The sequence below is a fragment of the Nesoenas mayeri genome (genome assembly GCF_963082525.1).
Source record: "Nesoenas mayeri genome assembly, chromosome: 11".
Lineage (NCBI taxonomy): Eukaryota > Metazoa > Chordata > Aves > Columbiformes > Columbidae > Nesoenas > Nesoenas mayeri.
Window position 1 is genome coordinate 16504059 of NC_137563.1, and position 24879 is coordinate 16528937.

At 42.0% G+C, this 24879-nt stretch overlaps 1 protein-coding gene across 2 annotated transcripts in view; it reads right to left on the bottom strand.

The window, feature by feature from the left end:
* The window catches only part of RORA (RAR related orphan receptor A), a gene marked incomplete at its 5' end in the record, with an annotated part of 349563 nt that overhangs the window by 7140 nt on the left and 317544 nt on the right, over positions 1-24879 (bottom strand). For both annotated transcript variants that reach the window (XM_080351270.1, XM_080351271.1), the window contains 3 exons: positions 2895-3290; positions 4887-5028; positions 12325-12410. In XM_080351270.1, the coding sequence (XP_080207396.1) occupies positions 2895-3290; positions 4887-5028; positions 12325-12410 (624 nt within the window). The remainder of the gene's footprint in view (positions 1-2894; positions 3291-4886; positions 5029-12324; positions 12411-24879) is intronic.

Consider the following 24879-nt stretch of genomic DNA (forward strand, 5'->3'; position numbering starts at 1 on the left):
GCCGGGCGCACCCGCTAGAGGGCGCTGTGCGCACACACAGGCCCCGCCCTCCCGCAAGGCCGCGCTGAGCCCGGCCCAGCAGAGCCCGGCCCAGCAGAGCCCGGCTGCCCCGTCGTGAGAGGCCTGGGCGGACCGAAGGTCCTCCGTGAATACACGAGCTTGTGCTGGGGACAGGCGTCTTTCTCCCGCAGCAGCGGGTGCGAAAGCAAGCCTGCGAGATCAAAAAGGCAAATCTGGTGAAACCTGAGAGCGTTCAAACCACCACAAATTCAGTAGATGGCCTTGCTGCCTCTAGTAAGATAAAATCGGCTTTGCACCTGGGCTGAGAATTACACTATTAAGTAGATCTATAGAAAAAAATCCGAGTGAGCCCTCGAAGTGATGGAGCCCTCAAGGCAGGGCACAAGAAGCTCCAGGGGCACAGCCCTGCTGGATACAGGACACTATGGATCTGCCAGCCAGGCAGATCTTCAAAAGCTAAATTAATTTGCGTTTCATACAACAGAAGCTTTCTAATAAAGAAATACAGATCGTTACCACCTGTCCAGTGTTCTGTCAAGCAGCACACTATGACATGAGGCTGCCTATGAAGGAAAAGTTTCATTTCTCTTCTACTCTCATATAATTGAAAAAATGTTAGGAAAATACACCTATTAGAGAATCCAGATTAATATAACACACAAAAGACTCAAGGATTTTCTTCCTCAACTTTAGAGTAGTTGCTTAGTTAACTGCACAATTTAAAATTTCCATACAACATCCTGATTCCAAATAAACTGTTTTCTGCTGCTATACTTGGTTAAAAGACCCATAAGGCAGATTTGTATTGATTCATAGAATTCAATTCCATAAACCTTTAGGAACACCTTCAAAAGCGTAAATAGCATTTAGACATCTGAATTCTACTTCTACTTTGTCTTTTCTACCCTGGCTCTTCACAGACGTCTGTCCTCCTGTTTTAGCACGTGACACGCAGAGGCCGGGTGATTGTCACGCACAACTCTGCAGTTGGTGCTTTTGCAGGTTAGGCCACTGACAAGGAGGGCTTAAAATGAACAAGAATGGTGGTTATTAACAACATAGGGGTGTTGGCATTAGGGCTTCTGTTAAACTTTGTTTAATAACAACCAAACCCAACTCTTTACAAATTGAACTGCTGGACCAATCAGACTGATGAGTCATCATCCTTACTGCATTCATAGTTTGATGTTAAGATACTACCTGAGAAGTCTTCAACATACAGCTGAGGTAACATCAGCTGAGCAACCAGTAATGTAGAACATAAGGTAGTTTATAGTTTGGTTGTCGTCATAGCTTTCATATATTTCATATATATATATATATATTTTTTTTTTTACAAGCGTGTACTTAAAACATTTGCTCTCAGCAGCAGCAACTGACAGCATTATACCTGTGCCCTTGCAGGATTCAGAGGATGAAATATGACTGTGTTGTTCACAAACCTCGGCTTCTGTTCTGGACTGCATTTCAGCACACACCTAAATACTTTCATTGAAGAGCCACACCTTTCTAAATTGAAACCTTAGTCTGGAAGACATTCTTCAAACATTGTTTGGCAATGTCAGTGCTGGGCACTCAAATCACGCTCTGCAGGGTTTAAATGTGAGCACTCTGTAAATAAAGGTAGGCAACACTTATTTTAGGCCAGTGTTCCGAATTCAACACCTGGCCTAGGAAGGAAAAGTCCTGTCTTTTTTTCTATAGATTTAATATAGATCTTTTAATAGCTCCCATGAGAATATTAAAACCATTTGATGAGACAAAGCTGGTAACACAGCCTTTATCCTATTTTTTTCTTCTTATTTTTACTTATCTGTAACTGAAGTTATTTGAACTCAAGCCAGATGCAATATTCTGGCTGTCACAACAAACCATATTGCAGAGAACTGCATTCTGCAACATAAGTATGTTAAAAAGTGAGCCTCCTTGTCCCTTCATCTCTGCCAAATTTCTTAAAAGAAGCACCATATACTTGCCTCTAATTAAAAAAAAAAATAGCAAAAAGAGAACAAAAAAACTCTGAATACCTGTTTCTTCAAACTATATTTAGGTTTTTAGTAGTGGAGTAATTAACAACTGTGTTGCTTAAGCAAGCAAAATCACTGTTCTAAACGCCTGACTGCTTACAGAAGTAAGAGAATCTTAGAGCCACTTCTTTAATGTCCTGTTCCAGTTTGCTTGTAACCAGTTCATACAGCAGCACGCTCTAACTCGAGGCTCGGATGTTGACAAGACATGGTTGTAGAATTCAGCCTTAGTGTAATCATTCAGGGAAGAGTTTAAAGTAAAATGTGCTAATTGATGTGGTCATTATAAGGCTCTTAGGGAAATTATCAAAACTTGGTACATTTAGAGATTTTCTCAAGTATCTGGGGCCAGATTCTCTTCAGCCAGTGGCAAGAAGAACTGCCCTCGGATTAGATTGGCGCTTTGGTTTTCTATTTCCCAGGTACAGGTTAAGAGCAGAAGAAAATCAGCCTCATCACTTTTTGTTAGGAAAACAAAACAAAAAAAAGTATTACGGTAATAAGAAGGTAAAACGTTCACAAATAATCTGCAAATAAAGAAATCTCTGTCTGTTTGCTCAGTACTAAATATCAGCTTGTTAATCAGTATTGAGAGGGTTCTGCTACAAGGTCTGGACCCAAAGCCACACTACTAGAGCTGATCAACCACAGCTCCGGGGGTTTCTAGCCCAGTTCCGTGCGGTGCTCATCGCGTACCCAAGCAGGGCACTGTGTGCTGCACAGAACGCTCATACATGCTCCCAGCTGTGCTGAGGCCACATTCTGGCTGTCACCTGGCTAAACGTGTCACTGCAATCCAAAGGGTACTATTAAGACAATTACAACGAAGCTTTTCTCTCTCATTACCTAATTCTGCCATGGACACAGTTGGAGAGGTCTCCCCATTTGTAAAAGAACAATAAGGGAAGAAGCCCGATGCTGGTGTGTAGTCACATATTGGTTCTGGTTTGATTCCATTAATATCAAGACCCGACTGATCTGGAGAAGGCTGTATGTCTAAGTAGAAGCTGCTAACTGCAGAGTCTGCTTTGCTACCTTCAGGGGTATGCCCATCAATGTAATTACTGAGGTCATCGTGTAGCTCTGTTAACCCATTGGTGGTGATATTGTATGTTGGTGTTAGTGGTTCTGCCTCTCCTGGTTGCTGCTGATGATCTCGCTGCTGCTGCTGCATTCGATGTTTCTGCACCTCCGCATACAGGCTGTCCCGCTGCTTTTTTGACATTCGACCAAACTTTACAGCTGGAACACAGACACACAATATATTACATTTCTACAAATCCACTACTGCATTTTAATTGTCTTGAGTCTTGAAATATGACACAGTAGGAAACAGTAGAAAAGGCAAATGGGCAGGATGGGCAGGCCAAAAATCACTTCTGTCACTTACAGGTAACGTAGCTGCAGCTCTAAAAGGAGCATTTTAACATGCTACTTAAATGGACCATTAGAAATCACTGGTTTAGCTTAAATCATGAACTTTCCACTTCTATACCAAAAGCATTCTCTCTTGCATACCCACTGAAGTTGACAGATGCACCTCTTCAGTGTTCAAATCCTACCTAGGAAAGTAAAAGCTAAAACAAGACTACACTGGCCTGAGATGAAATGGTCAATTCCTACTGGCTGTATATTCGCTCATACTGCAGAGTGAACCTGGAGTTGGGTATAAACACGTGGGGTTATCTCCAAGAGTACCAAAAACAAGCTTTCTTGGCCAAAGCACATGGGAAGAACCACAGCACCAACTTTCCGTGCAGCTTACTGGGACAAGCAGAAATGTTTACCTGGTGAATTATTGTGCACAAGTGTGTGTATGTATTTCTCCAGGAAATTGTTACTACTTTGAGAAGTATTAATATTAAGCGTAAGCCTGAAGCAACTGCTTTGGCACATCCAGAGAATGCCTAAGAAACATGGTATGTGATTTCTGGGACCTGTATCAGCTGTAAAAGCCTCGTCATTTAGGAAGGTGAGTTCTGCGTTGTACTTTTCCACAGGGAAGCAGGAGGAGTATGATCAACTGTTTCAGGTTTTTGGTTTTAGGCCCAATAAAAAAAAAAATAAAGACAATGTAATTCAATAAGTAAATGGAATCTGAAAATGATTTCCTGAATGGGGCCTCACGTACAAAGAGTGATGCATATGTATTGGTAGAACACGTAGTGCTGCTGTCACTGTGGAAAAGACTGAGTCAGAGCTTCAAACTGGGAAGCGACGGCAGCTTCGTTACATCTGTGGGGGCCGTGGGCAAGTATCGGTTGCAGATCCAGTTCTGATTGAGTAACATCAACTTCCATTTTACAGAGGTGGGTTTTCGTCATTACGTGTAATTTTGAGCTTAATGCTAACAGCAGTGGAACACATTTTCTTCAGAATTCTATGAAAACAGCGCTGTGCTATTCTCTTTGAGTTTTTTCCATCATTCATTACATACACATTTAAACTTCTCTGTATATTGTGAAACAGGTCTGATCTGTACCAGTACGGCAATCGGGTTACCTGCAACTATCACATGTCACCTAAACTGGAATGAACACACAGAGAAAGTATAAACATTCAACTAAAACCTCCATCTTCAAGAAGTGACGGGAGGCAAAGCTCTTAACTGGGAACTATAATAGATGAGTAGGAAAGAAAATAAATCCAGGAGCTTCATACATGCCCTAATTTATATGTATTTATGTGAATATAAAGCAACATATAAAACCCACTCAATCTCAACTATGAGTCTGATGTATAATTAACTTTCAAATCTTACGCTGTTTTAGTTGAACACAGAGAATGCTAAAATCTGTTTTACTTTTTGCAATCAAGCGGTGCGTTAGCAGAGCTTACCATCTCGAGACATCCCCACAGCAAGGCATTTCTGTAATCGACAGTGTTGGCAGCGGTTTCGACTAGTTCGGTCAATCAAACAGTTCTTCTGACGAGGACAGGAGTATGTAGCATTGCTTTGCTGACTCCTCCTGAAAAAGCCCTGTAACACAATTGCAAAATACAACTCAAGAGGCTGGTAAAACAGTATCTAGTAGGAAATGGTTTGTAAAAAACACGTATGTGTTCAAAAATACAGAGCATGATGCTGGGCAGTTCCTTTTACAAAGAAAAAGTTTTTTAAATGTTTTCTTCATAATTGGTTTGATGCTGACAACCGACGTTTTGTTTAACTCGGTGCAGGATTTAGATTTTTAAGGAGGGGAAAGCTGAAACAGATTTTGGGTATTTTCTCTTTCCCGAGTCAACTGCAATGGGCAGACCCACTTCCAAAGCAAGCTGGCGCTGGAAGGTTCCGCAGTATTTCCCCCTCAGCTCTCTCCATCAGCGCTGCGTGTTATTCACCACCGCGTGCCTCTGGGCTTTGAAGTTAATTTCAGCTTTTTGCCACAGACAGTCCAAACATAAGCTGGTGCATGTGTAATACCGACTTCACAAGGATTCTGCAAAGATGTAGTCATTCTACACAGGCATCTGAGATCAGCAGGCACAGTGTTTTAGTTTTATGTTGCCACATAATGGATTAATTAACAGCACTGCAAAGAAAATACTTCATCAGAAAGGCTGGGCACCTTTTAATTAAAGCTGGACTTTTACCAATTTTTTTACTTATTGAAAGGCCAGATTGTGGAGTCCCTCGGCACACGCACACTCTGTCGGACACTTGGTGAAAAATAACAGGCAGGGTTTCTGCACGACAAGAGACTTCCCAGCAGAGTTGCTGCAGACAGAAAGTTGACAGAATGCTGAGGTAAAGCCTCCCGCTCCATGTTATAAGGAGGGCACCAGCCTTCGTCGATTATGTCGATTATTCTGTTAAATCTTTAGTAGGAAAACAACAGAGTATAAAGAAATGAGGAAACTGAAGATGCCTGTCTTTAACCCCATTTTCCTGTACACTGTTTCTCCCCCATTTATTCTGGTCTTTGCTACCATATGATTGAACTTTCAACTGTTTTAAAGTTTGTCAATAATGAGGTGATTGTCACTGAAAGTATTGCACACATTGAGCTGTGACTGAGTGCATTTCACCCTAAAGAGAACCTGAAATACCATGGACATTTCTACCATTCCAGCATCATGACTGATCCCTCTGGAGGAACCAGCTCCTAGGTGGACAGAGCTTCATTTCCAGTCCTGTTGGCTCCCTTTGTGCAGCCCCCCACTCCAGAGCAAGTACACGTAAAAGTGCTGTGCCATTCACTGGAAACACGGGATTAGACATCCACTGACCGGGACGTCCTGATAAAGGTTCCGCATCTCTGCATTATCAGTCCCGTAAAACGTCACTTCTCCAAACACTTCAGCAGTTGCACTGAATGACAAGCTCACACATAACTGTATGGAATTTACCGCCACCCAGATGCTGAAAGTCATTAATATGTAAAATGAACCTGGACCAATAACCTCAAAGATCTATACGTTTTCCTTTAGCTGGGACGTATACTGAGTCTGTATTGCCAGTTCGGCATATTTCTCTTTATTAAGAATATTCTTGTCAAGCTGAGGATTATTTTTAGCATTATAATGGAGAAAATACTGGGCTTTTTGCTTTTCCAGATCTTCCCTAGAGACACAGCTGCTCAGTACATTTTAGTGTACAATATATCAGCTAAGTTACAGCTTGAAGCTACATTTTCAATAGAGCACAACTGCCTGGAACTGCGGCCTTTAAAAGCACTTGCACTTTACAAATCAGAGATGTAGTGGAGTGCTTTTAATAACAAACCCTACAATGTTGTGTAGGCATGTTGAAAACATCAACAGTATCTAAACAAAAAACAAAACCAAACCTTGCTTCAAACTTCAGAAATTAATCTAAACTTGTTCAGAGCTCAGAAATACATAGATTTGGAAGTGAACTGACAACAAAGTTAAACTGAGGGGGTTTTATACTCTAAGTTCTCCTATATTGTCATCATTTATTTGTGAGTTTTCTAACCTTTTGGTGGTCCTTGGGCTCTCATATCAATATATGTGGGGAAGGCCCTATTACAGGAACCTTCTGTAAGTAAATATAGTATCTTCCTAGGTTGTTTTTTTCCCTCTTTTATTAGGAGAAGGACAGACGCTATATTCTGTTGTTCTATTTCCTTGCCTTTGCCAGAGGCACAGAGCTAGCTATAATTTTTCCCCCAGGAAGGAGGAGGTGGATGCGTACATGGTACACGCGTATACATTCAAGCATTATGCAAACCAGCCCAGGCCACATGCTCATAATTGCAGACATATTCCCAACCAGTATTTCACATTCAGACGATTGCGTAATGGGCCACAGACAGAGCGGATCCCTCTTGATCAAACACACAAACGAAACCACTCCTGCCCTAGAGCCTGTCACCGACGGCAGGGGCTGCGCCCAGGTGTCTGGCAGGAGCGCTCCCTGAGCTCTGCCTGCTCCTCCTGTCGCCATAAAGACCCGGCTGATGCTGATGAGGCATCACTGAGCTTTGCATGGCTCCCTTTTTCTGTAGACGTATTAACGTGGTGCCAGAAGGAGAGCAGAGCAGATTACAAGCCGTAGCTGCATCTCTGCATTTCAGACTCCTATTTATATACAACACAATATATGGGTTTTCATATGCTGCCAAGAAATCAAGGTTAGGAAAAAAGGGGCGCAAGAACTTTTCATCTGCAAGTCAGTTTGAATAACAACTTGTTAAAAAATAACTTTGAAATGTAAATAGCAGTTTTTAGCCAAATCTGTTGATAGTTTCAGTACCTTCATTGCTCGGTGGCTCGGTGTCCCCGAGCTTTGTGTCTAACTCGCCCCTCGGCAGGGAAAAGCCCGCTGTGCTGCCCCCGCGGCCCAGACAGCACCGCACAGGCTCCCCCGCCACCGCACAGCCCGAAATGCTGAGCTCATGTTTGGTCTTTTGACAAATTTCCATTTAATGAATTGATTCCTACAGTTCATTAACATACCCACTTCCACTTCTGTATACACATATGTCTTAATTAGCTGCTCATTGGCTGTTTAATTACAAGAAAACAGCTGACAGCTGCCTTGCTGCATCCTAATGGCAGACGGTTTGGAATGACTGTATGCAAGCCTGTGACAACAAAGGCTTATTCATAATCCCATGATTTATGGCTAATACTTAAAGACTTCCACGTATCATTACATTTTGCAATATTCTGAGCAATTAACAATTAGTTGGGGGGGGTGTCATTATTTTACTGTTTTCTAAAGCAAACTAACACAAATTTTCTTCAAAGAAACATCAGAAAAATACATTGTCACATGAAAGGTAAACACTCAGACTGGATTTTTAACTCTTTTATGACAATGAGCACATACTTTAGCTGTAGAAGGACGAGAGTGCTGCAATAATATTGCTTAATAAGCTTTGCTAATTAAGTATTTGATAACAAACTTATAGTGCCACTGAAAACAGAGAAAAACCATTCAGTTTTACACACATAATAAAGACCAGAGTGAGATTGTGTTTATCAGGTTATACAAGGCTCCTGAGTAGCCCTTTCTGTAACATGGCTTGTGTCCTTTACAACGTGTTTTGCTCAAAATTGGCAAAAATTAAAAAACCTTCAAATCATGAATTCAAGATAAAAGTCTGCAACACCAAACCGATACTCCACGTTCAATAGAGTAATGAAAAATTGGCTAGTAAAGAAAGTGAATGAATGAAACAAATGAACAAAAGGAACGTGAGGTGGGAAGTGACAATACAGCACAACTTGTTTTCTGAAGTAACAAACACGGACATTCCTTGCAGTTAAAATGAACAAGACCATCTTAGATCTTAAAAAGCACAAGAGACAGAAGCCAGTACCTGTAAACCTTTGAAAACATGAGAAATGCCCAGCAATGCCCTGCATGGATGGTTTTACGAGACCAACTGCATACAGTCAAGTAAGAGAGGGATCCCACTAATGCACGTGTGAGCCAGCTGGGCAGGAACTGACACTATTGAGAGCAAAAGCAAGTAACTGCCTCTACAAATTAAAATACATAGTTCATTAACAAAAACTTAATTTCAAAGTAAATACTTTGCTATGTCCTTTTTAAGCATTCAGGTCTTTTCTGACAACGCTGGGCTGAGTGAAGTTTCAGCTCTGAGAAAGGAACACGCACGTCTGCAAAGCAGCTCCTCTCTCAGCAAAGTCCCCAACGCAGAGCAAAGGCTGTTAACAGGTTCCTACAACAGCTGAAGAAGTATCCACACAGATACTTGTTTTTTCAGTAGTGCTACTACAATAGTAGTAGTAGTAGTTTCCTATCTTACACTGGACACTTAAGTTACATTTTATTTTTTAAAGGCAGATTCAAATGCAGCTAAATAGATTGATGGATTGGGAGTACTCAGTGTTGTTTGGGCAAAACACAGCCAGTGACTTCATAAAACCAGCCAGTAACATCATAGCAAGGTAGGAAATTAAAACCTCTCAAGAAACGCTAATTGGCTTAACTTCAAATTTTCAATTCTAGTTATGTGAAGTGCAACGTAACAACAAAAAACTGCCCAGAAAACTTTCAATTATGTGAAATGCAAAGGTCACAAACTTGTAGAAGAGCAACAGGACCAGCAAAAGTCAACTTGACAAGAGCTTGTCTGTGATTCCATACACGATGCAGATTAAGATTACAAAGTAGGTCTTTGCAACTAAAACTTCCCTTCAGGTTTTAAATAAAGTATATTTCCAGTGGTGGTTAGTATTGATACAGTAACATTTAAGTTAGCATTAGTATTAAGTAACACTGAAGTTCCCACTGGAGTGAAAAGCCCTAAGAGCCGAGAACACGCCACCTGGGCGCTGCGTGTGCTGCCTGCAGGCGGCTCCTGGCAGGCCTGGCTCAGCGGGCAGGCCTGGCTCAGCGGGCAGGCCTGGCTCAGCGGGCAGCCCCGCGCTCAGGCCCTGGTCCTGCCGTCTGCTGCACACAGACGGGTCTGCAGAACCCCACCGGCTTCTCTGGGACTGCCAGTGCAGGACAGCAGCCCAGGAATCGAAGCCCAGGACTGGGAACTAGCGCTTTGTAGCAAAGTACTTGTTACAAAAGAAAGTTCAGCATAAAATGAAGAGCAAGGTAAGCGTGCTCAAACCTGCAGAGATTGGAGCCACAGAAAAGCTGGGAAAAAAAACCCATAACAATACACACCTGGCTCATTTGGCAGCAGCCAAGCTATGCCAACTTTCTCACCAGCCAAAATAGTTCTGTTGGGTGAGACTTTGTTGACATTACTGGGGAAGAGCATAGCACAAACAAAATCCTTCTGCTCCAGCAGGACATTTTAAATGCTGTCTAGGCCATGATCATTTAAACTCTTGCTGTGACTTGTGCCCACTAGCACACCCCTATCTGACACTACCTGCAGGTCATCTGGGCTCTGGCATTCAGAGTTATTTCCCTCCTGAAGAGGAAATAATTTAGTTAACTAAGCTGATATATTCATTGGCTTTAAAATTCTGCCTGAAATTGTGTGGCTAGAAAACTTATATGCTGCTACTCCAAAAGAAGGAGAAAATGCCTAATTTCATTCATTAGGCCACTGTCTTACGCACACTCTGCTTTCAAGGTTCCAATGGGTTTCAGCGGCTCTGATGGGGGAATTCTCGACAGATAGGTCTGTCTCTTACCCACAGTGGTAAGAGCCTACGTACTAACTAACACGAGTGCGAGCGCGGTGCACTCTGCTGCTCCCTCCTGCACGCAGCTGTCCTGCTGGTTTGGTGGGGGCTTTTCTCAGGCAGGACTTAGGAGAAGGCAAAGCCAAAGACCTGCAGGAAGATGAAGCAGAAGATAATAGAGCTGGTGACTTTCCTTTCCTTTGGCAGCCTCTTCCTGTTCTGCAACAAGCCATGTTGACAAAGGCCTGTTTTCTGCACAGCCGTTAGCGTTATCCTAACCTCAGTCTGTTGACAAGGATGTTGGTCATGGATCTCGAGGCACACTCTGCTCAGGTATACTGGTTCCAGACCACTGAACGATTACAGGCCTTGAACTCTTTGGCAAGAGAGTCATAGAGCAGAATTCTTGCTGCAAATGCCTGCCACTTCACACAGCTCAAGTTTTATAAATGCTGCTCAACCACATAAAGCTGAAAAAAGCAACCACTTTATTATCAATGCATTTTGAGTGCATTTCTTGCCTTTTCTATAGCAACAGCACTTACAAATGGCAGAAGGTGCTGTCCCTCATAAACATTCTTAGATTTTTTTTTCACTTCTTTCTTACCAATAGTTCCATGAGACTGAGAGAATGTGTTAATGAAAACACAAAAATCTTCCTTGGAAAAACACAAAAGAAATCTCTATAATGCGAAAGCAAGAAAGTTACTTTTGGAAGATGTGTGGTAGTTTCAAACATGGCAGGAGAGCAGACTGAAAATTGTCATAAATTCTTCACGCCTGAAGTGTGGATTAATGGTGGGAAACCTGTCAGCAAGAGACTGCAACAGGCACCTACACGGAGACAACAAGAAGCCAGGGCACAGCTGAGCACACCGTGTCACCCCGAGCCAGCGCTCTAATTCTGCACTAGTGATAAAAGGGGCGATGAGCTTCACAGTGCCCTGGCCTAGTGTTAGCATTGTCTGATTTAATTCTTGGTTGTGAGAGACAACCTAAACAAAATATAAATGCTTCCAACGTAAGCCTTGTTCACTAGACTTACCGAAGGCACAAATCTAGGACAAAATCCAAAGCCTAAAGCTTACACAGCAACAGCTGGATAGCAAGGAACAGCCACTGCTGCAGGACGGCCCGAGTGTGCTGAACACCAGTGGCACGTGCTATTTGTGCAACATCATCTTCCACACCAAGCAGAACAGATTTGTAACTGTAGCAGATTACAAAAGAAAACTGAGAAGTTGGAGAGCTCTCAGGTATTTCGACACAGCTTCTTACCAGCGTACAAAGCCAAAATGGAGAGGAGAGTCAAGAAAGCCACAAACTCCCTCTCAGGTGAATACACAGAACAGATTCTTCGTATGTTACAAGCAGCTCATCTTTCTGTACCTCTTCTGCTCACGGACAGACAGAGCGCTGACAGCACACACCACACAACTGCAGCACTTTTGAAGTTTGTTCTGAAATCTAGGGACATGGGGCAGGGGGGTATGCGTGTGCGTGCGTGTCACAAAAATGCCCTATTTAAAACCCAAATAAAACCAGTACTTCAGAATCCCCATCTGATTTCATATTCTTTGAAATGGAAGCTACTGATCCAACTTTGGCACAACGCTTGCTCTTTAAAAAAGGAAGGAAAATAATCAAAAGCCTAAATGCTGTTTTAAGACTTAATATTTGAGAAGCTTACCTTGCAGCCTTCACATGTAATGACACCATAATGGATTCCTGATGATTTGTCTCCACAGATCTTGCATGGAATAATTTCAATTTGAGCTGCAACAGAAGCACGCAACCAGTTAATTACATTTTCTTTTAAACACCTTATAAAAGCATTCCCTGATCAGCATTTGTACAGTGAAAACTAATAACCTGCTAAACATTATACTGCATTAACTATTCATTGCTGAACTGCACGGGTCCCCTAGAGCTTTGGACTAAATTATGGCTGCTCGTTATATAATAGCTTTTGGGTTATTAAAATGGGTCATTTGAGAAGCTGTTTAAGAACCCACAAGAAGGCTAGAATCAGCATTTCAAAGCCAAAAAGAATAGGAGAGTTCACGTTTTGGCCAAAGAGCTAATACACCACCAGGAAGGTTTCTTCCAGTCTTATTCCTGTGAGGCCATAAAAGGTAATTTTCAAGTTTGCCCTGCCTGACAATGAGCGCAGCCCCTTTAGCAGAGCTGCCACCATCATGCCATCCAGTTCACACGACCGGCCCGTCCGAAGAGAAGTGACAAGGTAAACGGCTACTGCTTTTTACATGAGAAATCCAAAATTCACCTATCTGAATTGAAAGCGAATTATCAGTACATATTTGTGCATTAGCTACCACAGAACAAACAAAGGAGGAAAATATAGCAGCATTCCAGTCAACTTACAAAAAACAAAGGAGTCTGTGCAGCCTGGAAGATACGTGATATGAAAGCCCCAGTTTTTTAAATTGAATTTCATCCATACAAAACATACCTACTGAGTTCAGTTTAGTCTGTGACAAAACTCTCTGCATCTATCTCTAAAGCGCAGCACCTTCCCACCTGAATGCATGGATTTAGGAAGGGACTCCAGGATGCTCAGGAAAAGCTCTTTGCCTGCTTATGGAGTACATGGCTGCAGTCATTTTGCACAGGACCATGCTCGGGCAGTGCTCGACAGTACCAAAGACCAGCAGTCCAGATTTTACATACACTAGCATGTGCTCACACAAACACAGACTGTACACATTAGGTAGACAAACAAATAATCCCAAGAAAGCACTTTCTCTACCAGAATGGTGTTAGGATCAGACCACATCGCTTTTGCTGAACAGGCTTAGTCCAAACAGGAGCACAAACGCAACTCCTGCTGTGTCTAACTGTGATGTACTAACAAGCAGAAGCGCCCTTCATCTCCTGCGAGGAACCCAAATCCATTCACAAGATGCCCAGTTGATTCAGAGACCTTTTGTTTCATCCAGTTTAGGGCTATCCAGACTGTGACAACACAGAAAATCACATCTAATGCTGTCTTACAAAGCAGTAGCTTAACTTCAGCTATACGCTTAGCTTTATTTTCAAGAAGTCATGTCCACTCTTACAAACATTGCATTTTACATGACATTAAATCCCTAAGCAACTGCTTGTTTTTAAACGGGAATCATCCCCCAGTGCTACCGTGTGCTCCCTTTCACTGCAGCCTGACATCAGGGCTCAGGATCTGCCCAAAACTGCAGGGTAACTATAACAGAAACCAGAAGACTTCTAGCACAGCACTCATTGTGCTAAAATACTCCTTCAAAATGTTCTGCAGATGACATCAAACGCACGGACGGGAGCAGCTGAGTAGTACCCAGATAGTCCCCGTGTGCTCCCAGGAACCGGCAGCAGCCCCCGCGCTCTGCTGGGGAAAGCGGCTCCAGCAGCCGCGGGACCACGTCGCTGCTCCCGACAGCTCCGTGTCAGCAGCTTTCAAACTGTTTTCATACCTCAGGACACCACTTGCATTTGCTGCCATCATAAGGATCTTTGCATTCTTGACCTTTAATCCCCCACCTTCCCTGCAGCAACAAAACGATAGCCTGAAATTAAAAGATCTGTTTAGGACACTTAAGGAAGGAAAGACCTCTTCCCTGCCGTCCTCCAAAAACTGTTTTAATTTCACTTTGCTCTCAGCTAACACATTAAACACAACAGAGCGGGAAGTGAACTAATAAAGGGGAAAAATAAAGTGTATGCTGTTTTATTAATGTGTTACATTATTACTATTATGAACAAGCCTGGGAGCAGAGGGGTAGCATACCCCAATTGATACCAACAAATCGAACACCAGACTGAAATTCACAGAAACTCAAATAATGTGCAGTTCAAATTCAGTGAGCAATCTTGTGGGCAAATTCCAGAAGAGATCCATCACTTCCCAGGTGTCCCTTTTCAATGTACGATTATTTTTCTGCACTGCTACAGTGAATCAGCAGCCTTTTCCAGCTCCTTTGACAGGGTAGTGGCAAGGCTTAGCTCAACAGCTACATAGCAATGTATTTTTTACATTTCACTTTTATATACATAATTACTGCCTTATTTTGAATAGGTATGGTATAAATGGATCTTGTTTATCTACAATCTCCAGTACATTAGTTATATGACCCATGAAGCCTGTCAATGCAATCCCTATTTCTTAAGCAAAAGGAGATTTGGAGAGTTTCTGAAGGAATGTACTCTGCCTTCAAAGCCAAGGCCTACAGCTAGGTTACTAATAGTCTAAAAGGTGCCATAATTAGTCCCAAATGCATCTTCCAGAGTGCTTTCCTGTCAGAAGAGAATCTCCACAGACTCGCAGGCTCTAGCTGTGCCAGCATTTGCTGGCCACTGTGTGTATGAACAGTGGCACCAAATTGGGTATAATTTTAGAATTCCAGACATCCTCAAATTTCCCACATCTTCAAGGTACTTATTTCCAATTAAACATGCAGCATTTAAAGCCTCAACTTATCATTTCACTCTGAGATACAGGATAGTGGGATGAAGCTCAGAAACATAAATCGCTGGGGACTGCCACAACCAATTGTATTACAAATTAATGCACGGAAAGACATCAGATCAATTACTGCTGCACGTGGTTGCCTTTGCAAATCAACTCTCTGAAATGGAATCTCTGTCACAAGTTCATACACTTTCCACATAGCATGAAAGGCCCTAGATACTTTAAACTTACTAAATGCAAATTGTCTGTGCCAAGATTATGCTTTTTTCTTATAAGGGTGAAAATATTTTCCCCACTTTTGACTTTGACATGCAAATATGTACTTGCTAAAACCTTGTTCTTATGCAAACAAGGCAGGTGGGAAATACTTTTGCATGTCAAGAATATGTTCCAACTTGGTTTCTCACATTCACAGAGTTACTTTAAGCTTCCTACTGTGCTCACATTAATTGTACCTGTTCTGTGCTTACATATATTTATATCGTGTATTTTCCAAGTTATATAAAATACTCTAATTCATGCTTTAGAGTAGAATTAGCCTAAATTACAGTTTACAACTCTGTCTCCTGGGGTGGTGCTCAGGTTGATTCTGGTTCATGCATGAGCAAATTATGTCTTAAATATGAATTGCAGAAAAAAAAAAATAAACTCTTGTGGTTGCTTAGAAACCACTACAGATACCCAGGTGACAGATGTAGTTTGTACGCCCAGATTAAAGGCCTGAGAATCTTTCACGCCCTGAAATAACAGTGCTCCAGAATCCTCCCAAGGATGTCCTGTGCCCAAGGCAGCAATGAATAGTAATAGAAGCCCAGACAAACCCCTGAGAGCGACAAATGCAGGCTCAGACACAGGGACTCGCTGCAAGCACCAGACAAGCTGCTACAGAAATGGCTCCTGAGAGGCAGAGCTGACCATTAAGCTGGAAGTCCTAATCCTTACAGACTGGTGTCAAGCACAAGGCAAATTCATCTCCATAGGGAAGGGCATCTGACACCCACCAAGATCTCTCAGTATAGGTCACTATAACATGTAGCTATTCTTGTCACTGGAACGTCTGGTAATCTTCCTTCTGCTGTAACATTACACGATCTTCATTTTACAGCAGGAAAATTGAGTGCAGATTCTTTGATTTGCTCAAAATCAGGCAGAACAGGAACTTGAGCCCAAGTTTTGCACGGATAAAAAGCCTGTGTTTTTCCTCTGAACATTTCTTCTTCTTCCATCCCCCGTCTTCATTTGGCAATGGGCTGCAGCAGCTTTGGCGTGCTTACGTTACACGATTGCCTCTGCCTAATTCCTAGTGAACATGCCTACCAGATAACCAGAGAGAGCACCAAATGACATCTTTTGTTGGCATCTGGATCAGAAGAATCTGCCTTATACCCTCCTACCCTGGGACTTACTTCTTTCCCCAAATCTGGAACAGTTTCACTGGGCTCACCTGCCTCTTTCAAGCTCCCTCCTGCAACCAACCCCTCTAGACAGCCTCTCCCTCTTCATTAAATCTCACATCATGGAATGTTGCTTTACTCCTTGTCTGGTTTGAGCAGTAGAGGAGGAAAGAAATCTAATTCTGTATTTGTAAGGAAATGCTTTGTACCAGATCACCATAATCCTTAGTTTCTTCTTCCTTTCTAATTCCTTGGGTAGACTCCAATCAGGACAGGAGCCCGTAGAAGCAAGTAAAGCACAGGGCATCTTTCTCCTCACTTCTGCCACTTAAGTAGAAACACATTGACCCTCAAAACACAGTCCACCCCAAAGAAAACATTTTTCAAAAGAAAAAATTCTTTTCCAAAGACAGAAGTCTTTTTCCTCCCCATTAGTGCGTCTGAATAAAATGCTTGTTTCTAGTGAATTAATTGTCTCAGGGTAGAAAAAGGATTTTCCCATTCCTCCTCCTGTTTTCACACTGTTATTTTAAAATAGCACATCCACGCAGATCATGTTATTTTTTTCCAATTTGCAACAGGTATGAAATCTCAGACTTAGTATCCTGGGAAGGGCACTTCAATGGAAGCAAAACTTGGTCCCCATTCCCGCCTTTTAGATGAGATTCACCTAGCCGGCCTGAGCTACACTGAAAGCTGGGTAATTAGCTGAAGTTAATTGTCTGTAGAGTGATAAGGAAGCGAAGAAGGCAGAGGGAGAAAGTGAGAAGGAAAAAGGGAGAAGGGGCATGATTCACCTCATTTGAGACAGGCGAGACGAAGCCCTGAGTGGAGATGCCTCCTTCACTCACCAGAGAAAGAATTCAATGATACCTTAACTGCAACACTAACTTTTAAGAGGTCAAAGTCAGATGAATCCTACTGCCTCGTACTCTTTCTGAATTTAAAAATGAGCATCTTCTGGAAAGGAAAACCTGTGTAGGAAGTGCTCGCTTTCCCTCCTGTGGTATATAGGGGCCCAATCGCCTGTGTATGCTGGCAACCTTTGAGACAAAGAGCATTTCTATGGAGTTCTGATCACAGCTCCCAGCCTTCCGCTCTCAAAGTGGCAATATCGAGAAATTCCAGGTATACACACTCCATTTTTACTCAGTAAAGATGGGCTTAAGCTCACACTGGTTAGTCTGCCAGACCAGCCTCTATTTCATAAAACCTCTGTGGACACTGAGCATCCTCCTCTCACCCACTGGCTTTCTGGGAATACACCCTCCCCAAAATGCCAGCTGAAGGGAGGGTTCTCCTCAGGCTACGTGTGGGTAGGTACAGCAGCCAGGACTGCAGCTGGGGTCTCCTGGGTCTTGGGGTACTGCAATAAAGGCTTAAATTCCTTTCCCTGAATGTGGCTGGCCTGTCCTCACTTCACAGGGTATGTACAACCGTGTAGCTAATTCCAAAGAGTTTTGAAATAAATGTGATACATATACAAATTGGGCTAACCTGCTTCTAAAGGGATGCAGTTTGTGCCAGACATCGCTGCTTGTGCTGCTTGTAAGTATATTGATTAAATTAGGAGGCATACATATTCACTGACATACTCATACATATTCATTGACTCAAACAAGGGTACTGCATGTAATGTGGTATTTAAAGCAACATAATATCTGATCACAAACTGAATTAACAAGGAATGATTTTACTATATAATATTCTAATCTTCCTGCATTTTCAGCTTCATTACCTAAATAATTTGTTCTGTCATGTACCCTAAGCAATTTGAGCTGGCTGCAAATTACTTGCCTCCGAACACCTGCAGCTTACAAATGCTGCAATTCTACTAAACTGAAAGCCAGTGGCAGCACAGCTCTGCCCATTCCACTAATATACTACGTGAAGTGACCATCTGTCCACTCATACGTATTAAAAATACTTAAACCTTGTGTACTTCCAAAGATGACGGCTGGTTGGTAGGTGTCTAAGGCATTTTTAGAACACACAGTAAGTGTTTTGATCAAGAGCTGATGGAATGTACCTGCCCACTCCCTGTGTGAAAGGTTTGTTTATTCTGTAGTACATACAATCCCCACCACAGCAGCGTTCTGGCCACGAGCAGGCCCTCTGGACACTGCCGCGATATAGCCAGTAACAAGTAGCTCCCAAGAAGCACTGACAAAGCCTGGGATCCTAGAGGTTTCTCTCTCACAGTTGGATTTTCCAGGGTCCAGTAAGGCTGAAATGCCAATAGATGCCCTCCCTGCACATGGGACATTCCTCGCGTCTCCCTGTCCTTTACAGGTTCTCCTGTCTATGGCTGGGCTCCAGCGGTGCAGTGTCGCTCAGCAGAGTATTGCTTGGGTATCTTTCTGGGGATGTTTTTCAATTTTCAGGAAACGTGTAGGAACACATCTTCTGGACTATTGATGCTCTCAAGCTTGGCTGAAACGAGTTTGGAAACAAGGAGGATCAGGGTGATGGGCAAAACCGAGACAAACACAAACAACCTCTCCAAGCCTTGTTTCCTTAGGAAATCACACTAGCAATAAAAGAAAAGAAAATAAATACTGAGGTTATGCTGGTACAAATCCTTTGAAGTCTGTGGGTGTGATGGGTGGAGTAGAAATGAACATGGCCACCAAAGTATTAATTAAAAGTACAGTATGAGCAACACCTCGAACACACATGGCAGAAATGCTGCAATGCCAAGGCTGGATCTTTGGGCCTGAGCACAGCTGGATCCCCTTAGTAGGTCACTAAATACCATGCACCACTTCATAATGCTGAAAACATTCCGCTTCAAAGAGTATTAAAGGAGATGCATGATCAATAGTAGGGAATAACCTGAGAACTTTTGGGGCTTACAAGTCTGACTTTTAGGAATAAACCTAAATTCTTTCAACCTCTGTTACTGATTTGGACACGTCAAAGGGAACAGCACACTAAGAGCCCGTATTCTCTTGCCAGGATCACTGACATTTATGCTTGTCTTACCTTAAGCCAAGAAATTCTACTTACACAAATTTTAATTAAAAGAACTAAAGCTTTGCTATTACACGAAGCACTGGCTTCAATGAAGACACTTGAACACCTAATGAAAGAAGGCTGTATGGAAAATGCTTTGGATTCTCTAATAGGCAAAACCATTTCTGTGAAGTTGTGGTGAGGTCTCTGTATATTTTTGATGTTACATTCAAATAGAAAAACGCTGAAAAGCCTTAACAGACCATCACAATATTCTGAATTCCTATAAAGAAAAATTAAAACAAAAATAAATCCCCACATAAACACTCTAATTAAAACAAAAAGAAATGCCTACATAAACTATCTAGGAGTCCTGCAAGTGTTTAGGAGCTCAAATAAGCTAAAAAAAACAGACTTAGGGCTTTCAGAGGAACTCAGAGAGATGACGTTTGCTCCCTCTCAGTCATATGTGCAACACTAAGTGATCTTCATTTTCCTACTGTGTAACAGTCTTGCATCTCTCCACTGCCTTGGCTTTAGACATCCAAAAATAGGATTTTTGACCCAGCAATGCAACTTGGTATCTCAACATCTGTACCCCCAAGCAACTGAAGACAAGTTTTGCCTTGTAATTTTGAGGAAAAAGGACCAACAACGTAGTTTGCAGCTGAAAACTAAATGATGATTTGATTTCCCTTGTTGAAGGAATCACAGATAGAGACAACTCTAGCTTGGGACTCTGGTCACATTATGAAACCATACCACAGACCAAACGATAACGTCAAACCACTGAACTACAAGCCTAGGCCTAAAATAATCAAGACTGCCATATCCAGATGTGTTCAGTTGTCCAGGAGCACAGAAAAGCAGTTCTTTGAAGACTGGATCTTGTTACTTCCCAGGGCATACAACTAACATCTTCCCAGCTTGTGAAGTTTAGGAAATTGCGAAAGCTTCAGCTTTGTTACTGCTTTCATTAACTTACACACAAATAATGAAGATGGATGAAATACAGACCAAGAGATGTACACTGTAGCAAGATAGAGAATAATGATATTAACTCTTTTGAGGAGAAGAAAAAGCCAAGAAAAAGCACAGCACCAACTCTGGACACAAATTCCACCTTCCTCTAGCAGAGAAGATTCATTCACTAGACACAGCACACACGCACAGTGACAAGACACAGTAACCATATCAGTGGCAAAGAACAACAACAGGGAGAGAATGAAGGGAAAAGTGTTGCTGTGCAATGTCCTATGCATTTCAAAACCAAAGCAACTGAAGGCTAGTTTGATCATTTCAATATGGTCAGAAGAGACTTCAGATTTCATTAAATGCCAGTTTTGTTCCATAGTGTTTTGACTCCTCACTTTCTTTGGTGGTGGCTCAGGTGCTTATGAATAAACATTCAACCATTTCATTCCCCTCTTCTTCTCTGGCTGAAAATTAACAGTAGTTACACCAGTTATGCCAAACACGGTTTGGAGTATGATTAATTTGCAGACTAGACTAAACATAATTCTTATTAAACGAAGCAATTCAGAAAAACAGTTTTTCATAAGAAAACACACAGACACTGCAATCACGTGACTCTCTTTAACAAAATATAATACAGTGTTAATCGAAGTCCTGAACTGCACATCAAGAAATAGATACTAAAATCCTCATTCTAGCGCTGCTTTGCTGTGTGAATGGGATCCTAGTTGGTGTCTCGTTTTTTCTATCTACCTAATCCGGATAATCATTCTTTATCTCTACCTCTACCTACAGCTATCTTAGGTGACTGGTGCTTACTGCCAAAGCTTGGGCCTTGGTTTTATGACCCAAGAAACCAGTGAGCAGACCTGCGGACAAACAAATCTGCAGTGTTTTGCATTGCATAGATAAAAGTGGCCACAAAACTACACAATATTACTCCTAAGTTCTCTGAATTTTGTTATTTTCCATATTTAATTTTTTTTTTTTTTACAAAAAAAGCGTACAGGTTTAATGACACAGCTACACAACATTGCTCCTGACCAAATTACACAAAATACAAGTTTCAGAAGCAACAGAGGTGTGAGCTATTACCACAGTAACTGCCAGCACTGGTTTCTTCTACTCTGATTCACTACTGCACTTACTCAGAAAGCAGCCAGCTAAGGCTCATGTCAACCTATGCTGTGTGTTTCTGCAGGATTCAGGAGTTCACTTAGGTTTTGCCATCCCTAATTTCTTTCTACAGATAACCACTAATCCTTGAGCACTTGTGAAGAGGAACATCTGCAGCAGGGGCATAAGTACACAGTTCTACTACGATCCAATCTGTACCCTGCTGCTGTGCTGCTAGAATAAACCAATGCATATTGTGTGTCAAATAAAAAAAACACCCAGAAGTGAGCTGGTGGGCTAAGACACGCACACTCCGATGCAGGTAAAGTGCCCTTAGACACTCAATCACACTGAGGCTTCTTGTAGTCTTTGCAACTTATTTTTCTCTTAAATTGGGAAAAGGAAATCTACACTGATCTCTCCTTCCTAGTGTCTGTATGTTGGGTTTTCATTTTGCAGTATTAATGGAGAAGAAAACTGAAGTGAAATTCGCAGGAGAACATAAATCAGAGTAGATTTATTTGCTGGAGCTAGCTGGACAATACAAAATGCATTCTCTCCCCTCCCAGCGAAAAGAAACCTGTACTGAAAAGCTTAACTGTATTTGTACTTCTGTCCAATATCCCCATTCTCTGGAAGAAACTACCAAAGACTTGATTAATAATGTAGCATTTTGGAGTGAAAATCTAAATTACCTCTGACATTTGTTCCACAGATTAATGCAAGGTGTCCCCATTTTATATGAAATTTCCTACTCTAAAGTGTTGGACATGGCCTTCTAAAAACTGGAATTTGTTAATTCCAACTGGCCTCCCACCTTCTTTTCACTAATTAAATGTCCCGGCTTAAGGGAACATCTCAACATTTTTGTTTATTTGCTTGGAGTAGGAAAACAAATAAGAACTTACCAACCACTCATCAATTTTAAGCGCTACTTCAGCAAGCCAGCTAGAAGAATCACAGCACAATCACCTTTACTTGAATCATTTTTCATAGGTTGCATACAGTCTTAAATAATGAACACTGGGAAGGCAATCATTTTAGTCTCTCTTACAATGCATATAGCTACTTCATGCCGGATTATGAGAGTAATTTAGTTGCCAGCTAAATTACACCAGCGTTCCTTAAGGAAGGACCTTTTACTAGCTTTTACAACAGTGGTAAAAGGGTACTTAGTCTTAGCCTTCCTCTTACACAATATGAAACCTCAGTCATTCGATTTTGTTAACAATCTACATACATTTGCGTTACCTGTTTTCAAAATTACATCTCAGTTCAATGGTCTCATTAGGCTATCTACTAGCACAAATCAAATGACACCTACGGTTATGAGATTAAAAGAAAAAAAAGAAACACCACAACCCACACACAAAACTAGGAAAGCTAAGCACTTGCAACATAGCGTCAAAATTATTAGCAATTTCAACTAAATTCATTAACAAGGTGACAGGCTCCTGAATCGCTAAAGGGCCATTAGTTCGGTGAGACCGCAGCACCAGCCAACTGTGGAAAATGCTGCAATTTCACTCCCTCGACTCATATGCACACAGCTTTCAGATCAAGCACTGGTAATTCCTGTTACTACTGCTTCAAAAGTTGCCTGTGATTAGTCACCCATCACCACCACATGTCCTCTATCACAATGCACACACTTTCCTTTACACTTGCTATTTGGCCAAGTCAAGTTCCACTTTTTCAAGTTATGCAAAAGGAATATGGAACGAACACCAAAGAGCTAACAAAGCAGGGGGAACCCAGTAAGGGACGTGTCCCTTCAGACAAAGTATTTGTTGTGATTCAGCCTTGTCCTGCCATTTTGCCAGGATACACACATTTTATTAAGGGTTTGGCCTCTGCAGAAATTGCAGGATGTATCACTGTGTGTATTGAGAAATGAGAGTTTGCGCGATTAAGTCAAAGCCAGGCAAACCCAGCTGGTGCAGAAGCCACTTCCTTACCAGAGAGCTGCACCTTGACGAAAAACCACTCAAAACCTGAACTTATTTGTGCATTTCTAAGATACTTTCTTTTTATTTTGGCTGTACACAAATTTGATGTCATTAAGAAGGATTCCTTTGATGCTGTATGCCAAGTAGAATCATTAGCTTCTCACAGAGGTGCACTCTAAACGTCTACTTTAAATTTTCATTTTCAGAAGAGATGAACAATAACAAGCAAAAGCAACTTCAGAACTCTGAGCACTAAAAAGCCTTTCTGCTGCACTCGCTCACTCTTTTCGCTCCAACACCCTCTTTCTGGATTCACGTGGCAGCCAATTCTGAGCATTAATTCTGCAGCTCCTGCGATACCCAGCACTAGGAAGGAAGTCACAACCAGGTCCCCTCAGACCTCACCAAAGAGCTTCTTCTGAAGTCTGTATTCTGCATCTTTCCCACTGATGCTCCATCACTTTTTTGTGCAAGGATGCCACTGTTTCTAGTATAAATGTGTTGGTTTTGTCACAGCTCCTCTTCAGAGGTCATTAGAAGATCAATGAAACTGAGGGACACTCCAGAGGAAGCCGCATCCTCAGCCAGCGTAGCTTCAGCTACTCTCCTAGGTTTTGAAGGGGGGGGCACAAAACAGGTTAATTATATCTGTGTTTCCTCCATTTAAAAGAAAATGTCACCAAAGTCCAAAAACAATCAAAGATTTACAGCTGATACATGTTTCCTGACACATATTAAGACACTGGAAAGTACAGACATTATCAAGAGCTTATAGCCATTTTTGTGATACTGGGTACAATGCTGACCAAACAACCATGTTTTCCTCTGCAAGAGAGAGGCTTCTTTAGCACCTGCCCTACCTCAGACAGAGCAATATCAGTGTATATATGGGATCAAGAGAAAGGCTACATCACACAACAATTGCCTAGGAAACAGCTTAGACAGTGAAAAAATGATGCAGAGCATAATTTTGCTGTCACTCTTCTCTAACACCGGTACAACTTCTCCAAACACCTGATTATACTGCTTCAAGGAGGAGACCTACACACTCCCCACACATCAACCACTCGCTCAAGACAACCTGGAGAGGTTGCATGGACACTCGCCAGACCCTGCGATCACGAAGTCTATAGAAACAGGCACCTGCACACGCTCCACTAAGTGTGGCCATACATGTGTCGTGCTGATGACAATTTTCACCTACTCGCAGCTTTTGTACCAGTCTCCCATCACCTAGGATGGGCTTCACAAGGCATTTCTGTCATACTTCAAACTGACACCCTTCCCCTTCTCTCGACCATTGACTGCATCACTCCAGTTCCATGGTGGCAGCACATTTTTCTTTGAAATCCTCCCGATGTCTGTACAGACTACCCTCACTGTTCGAAAACCAT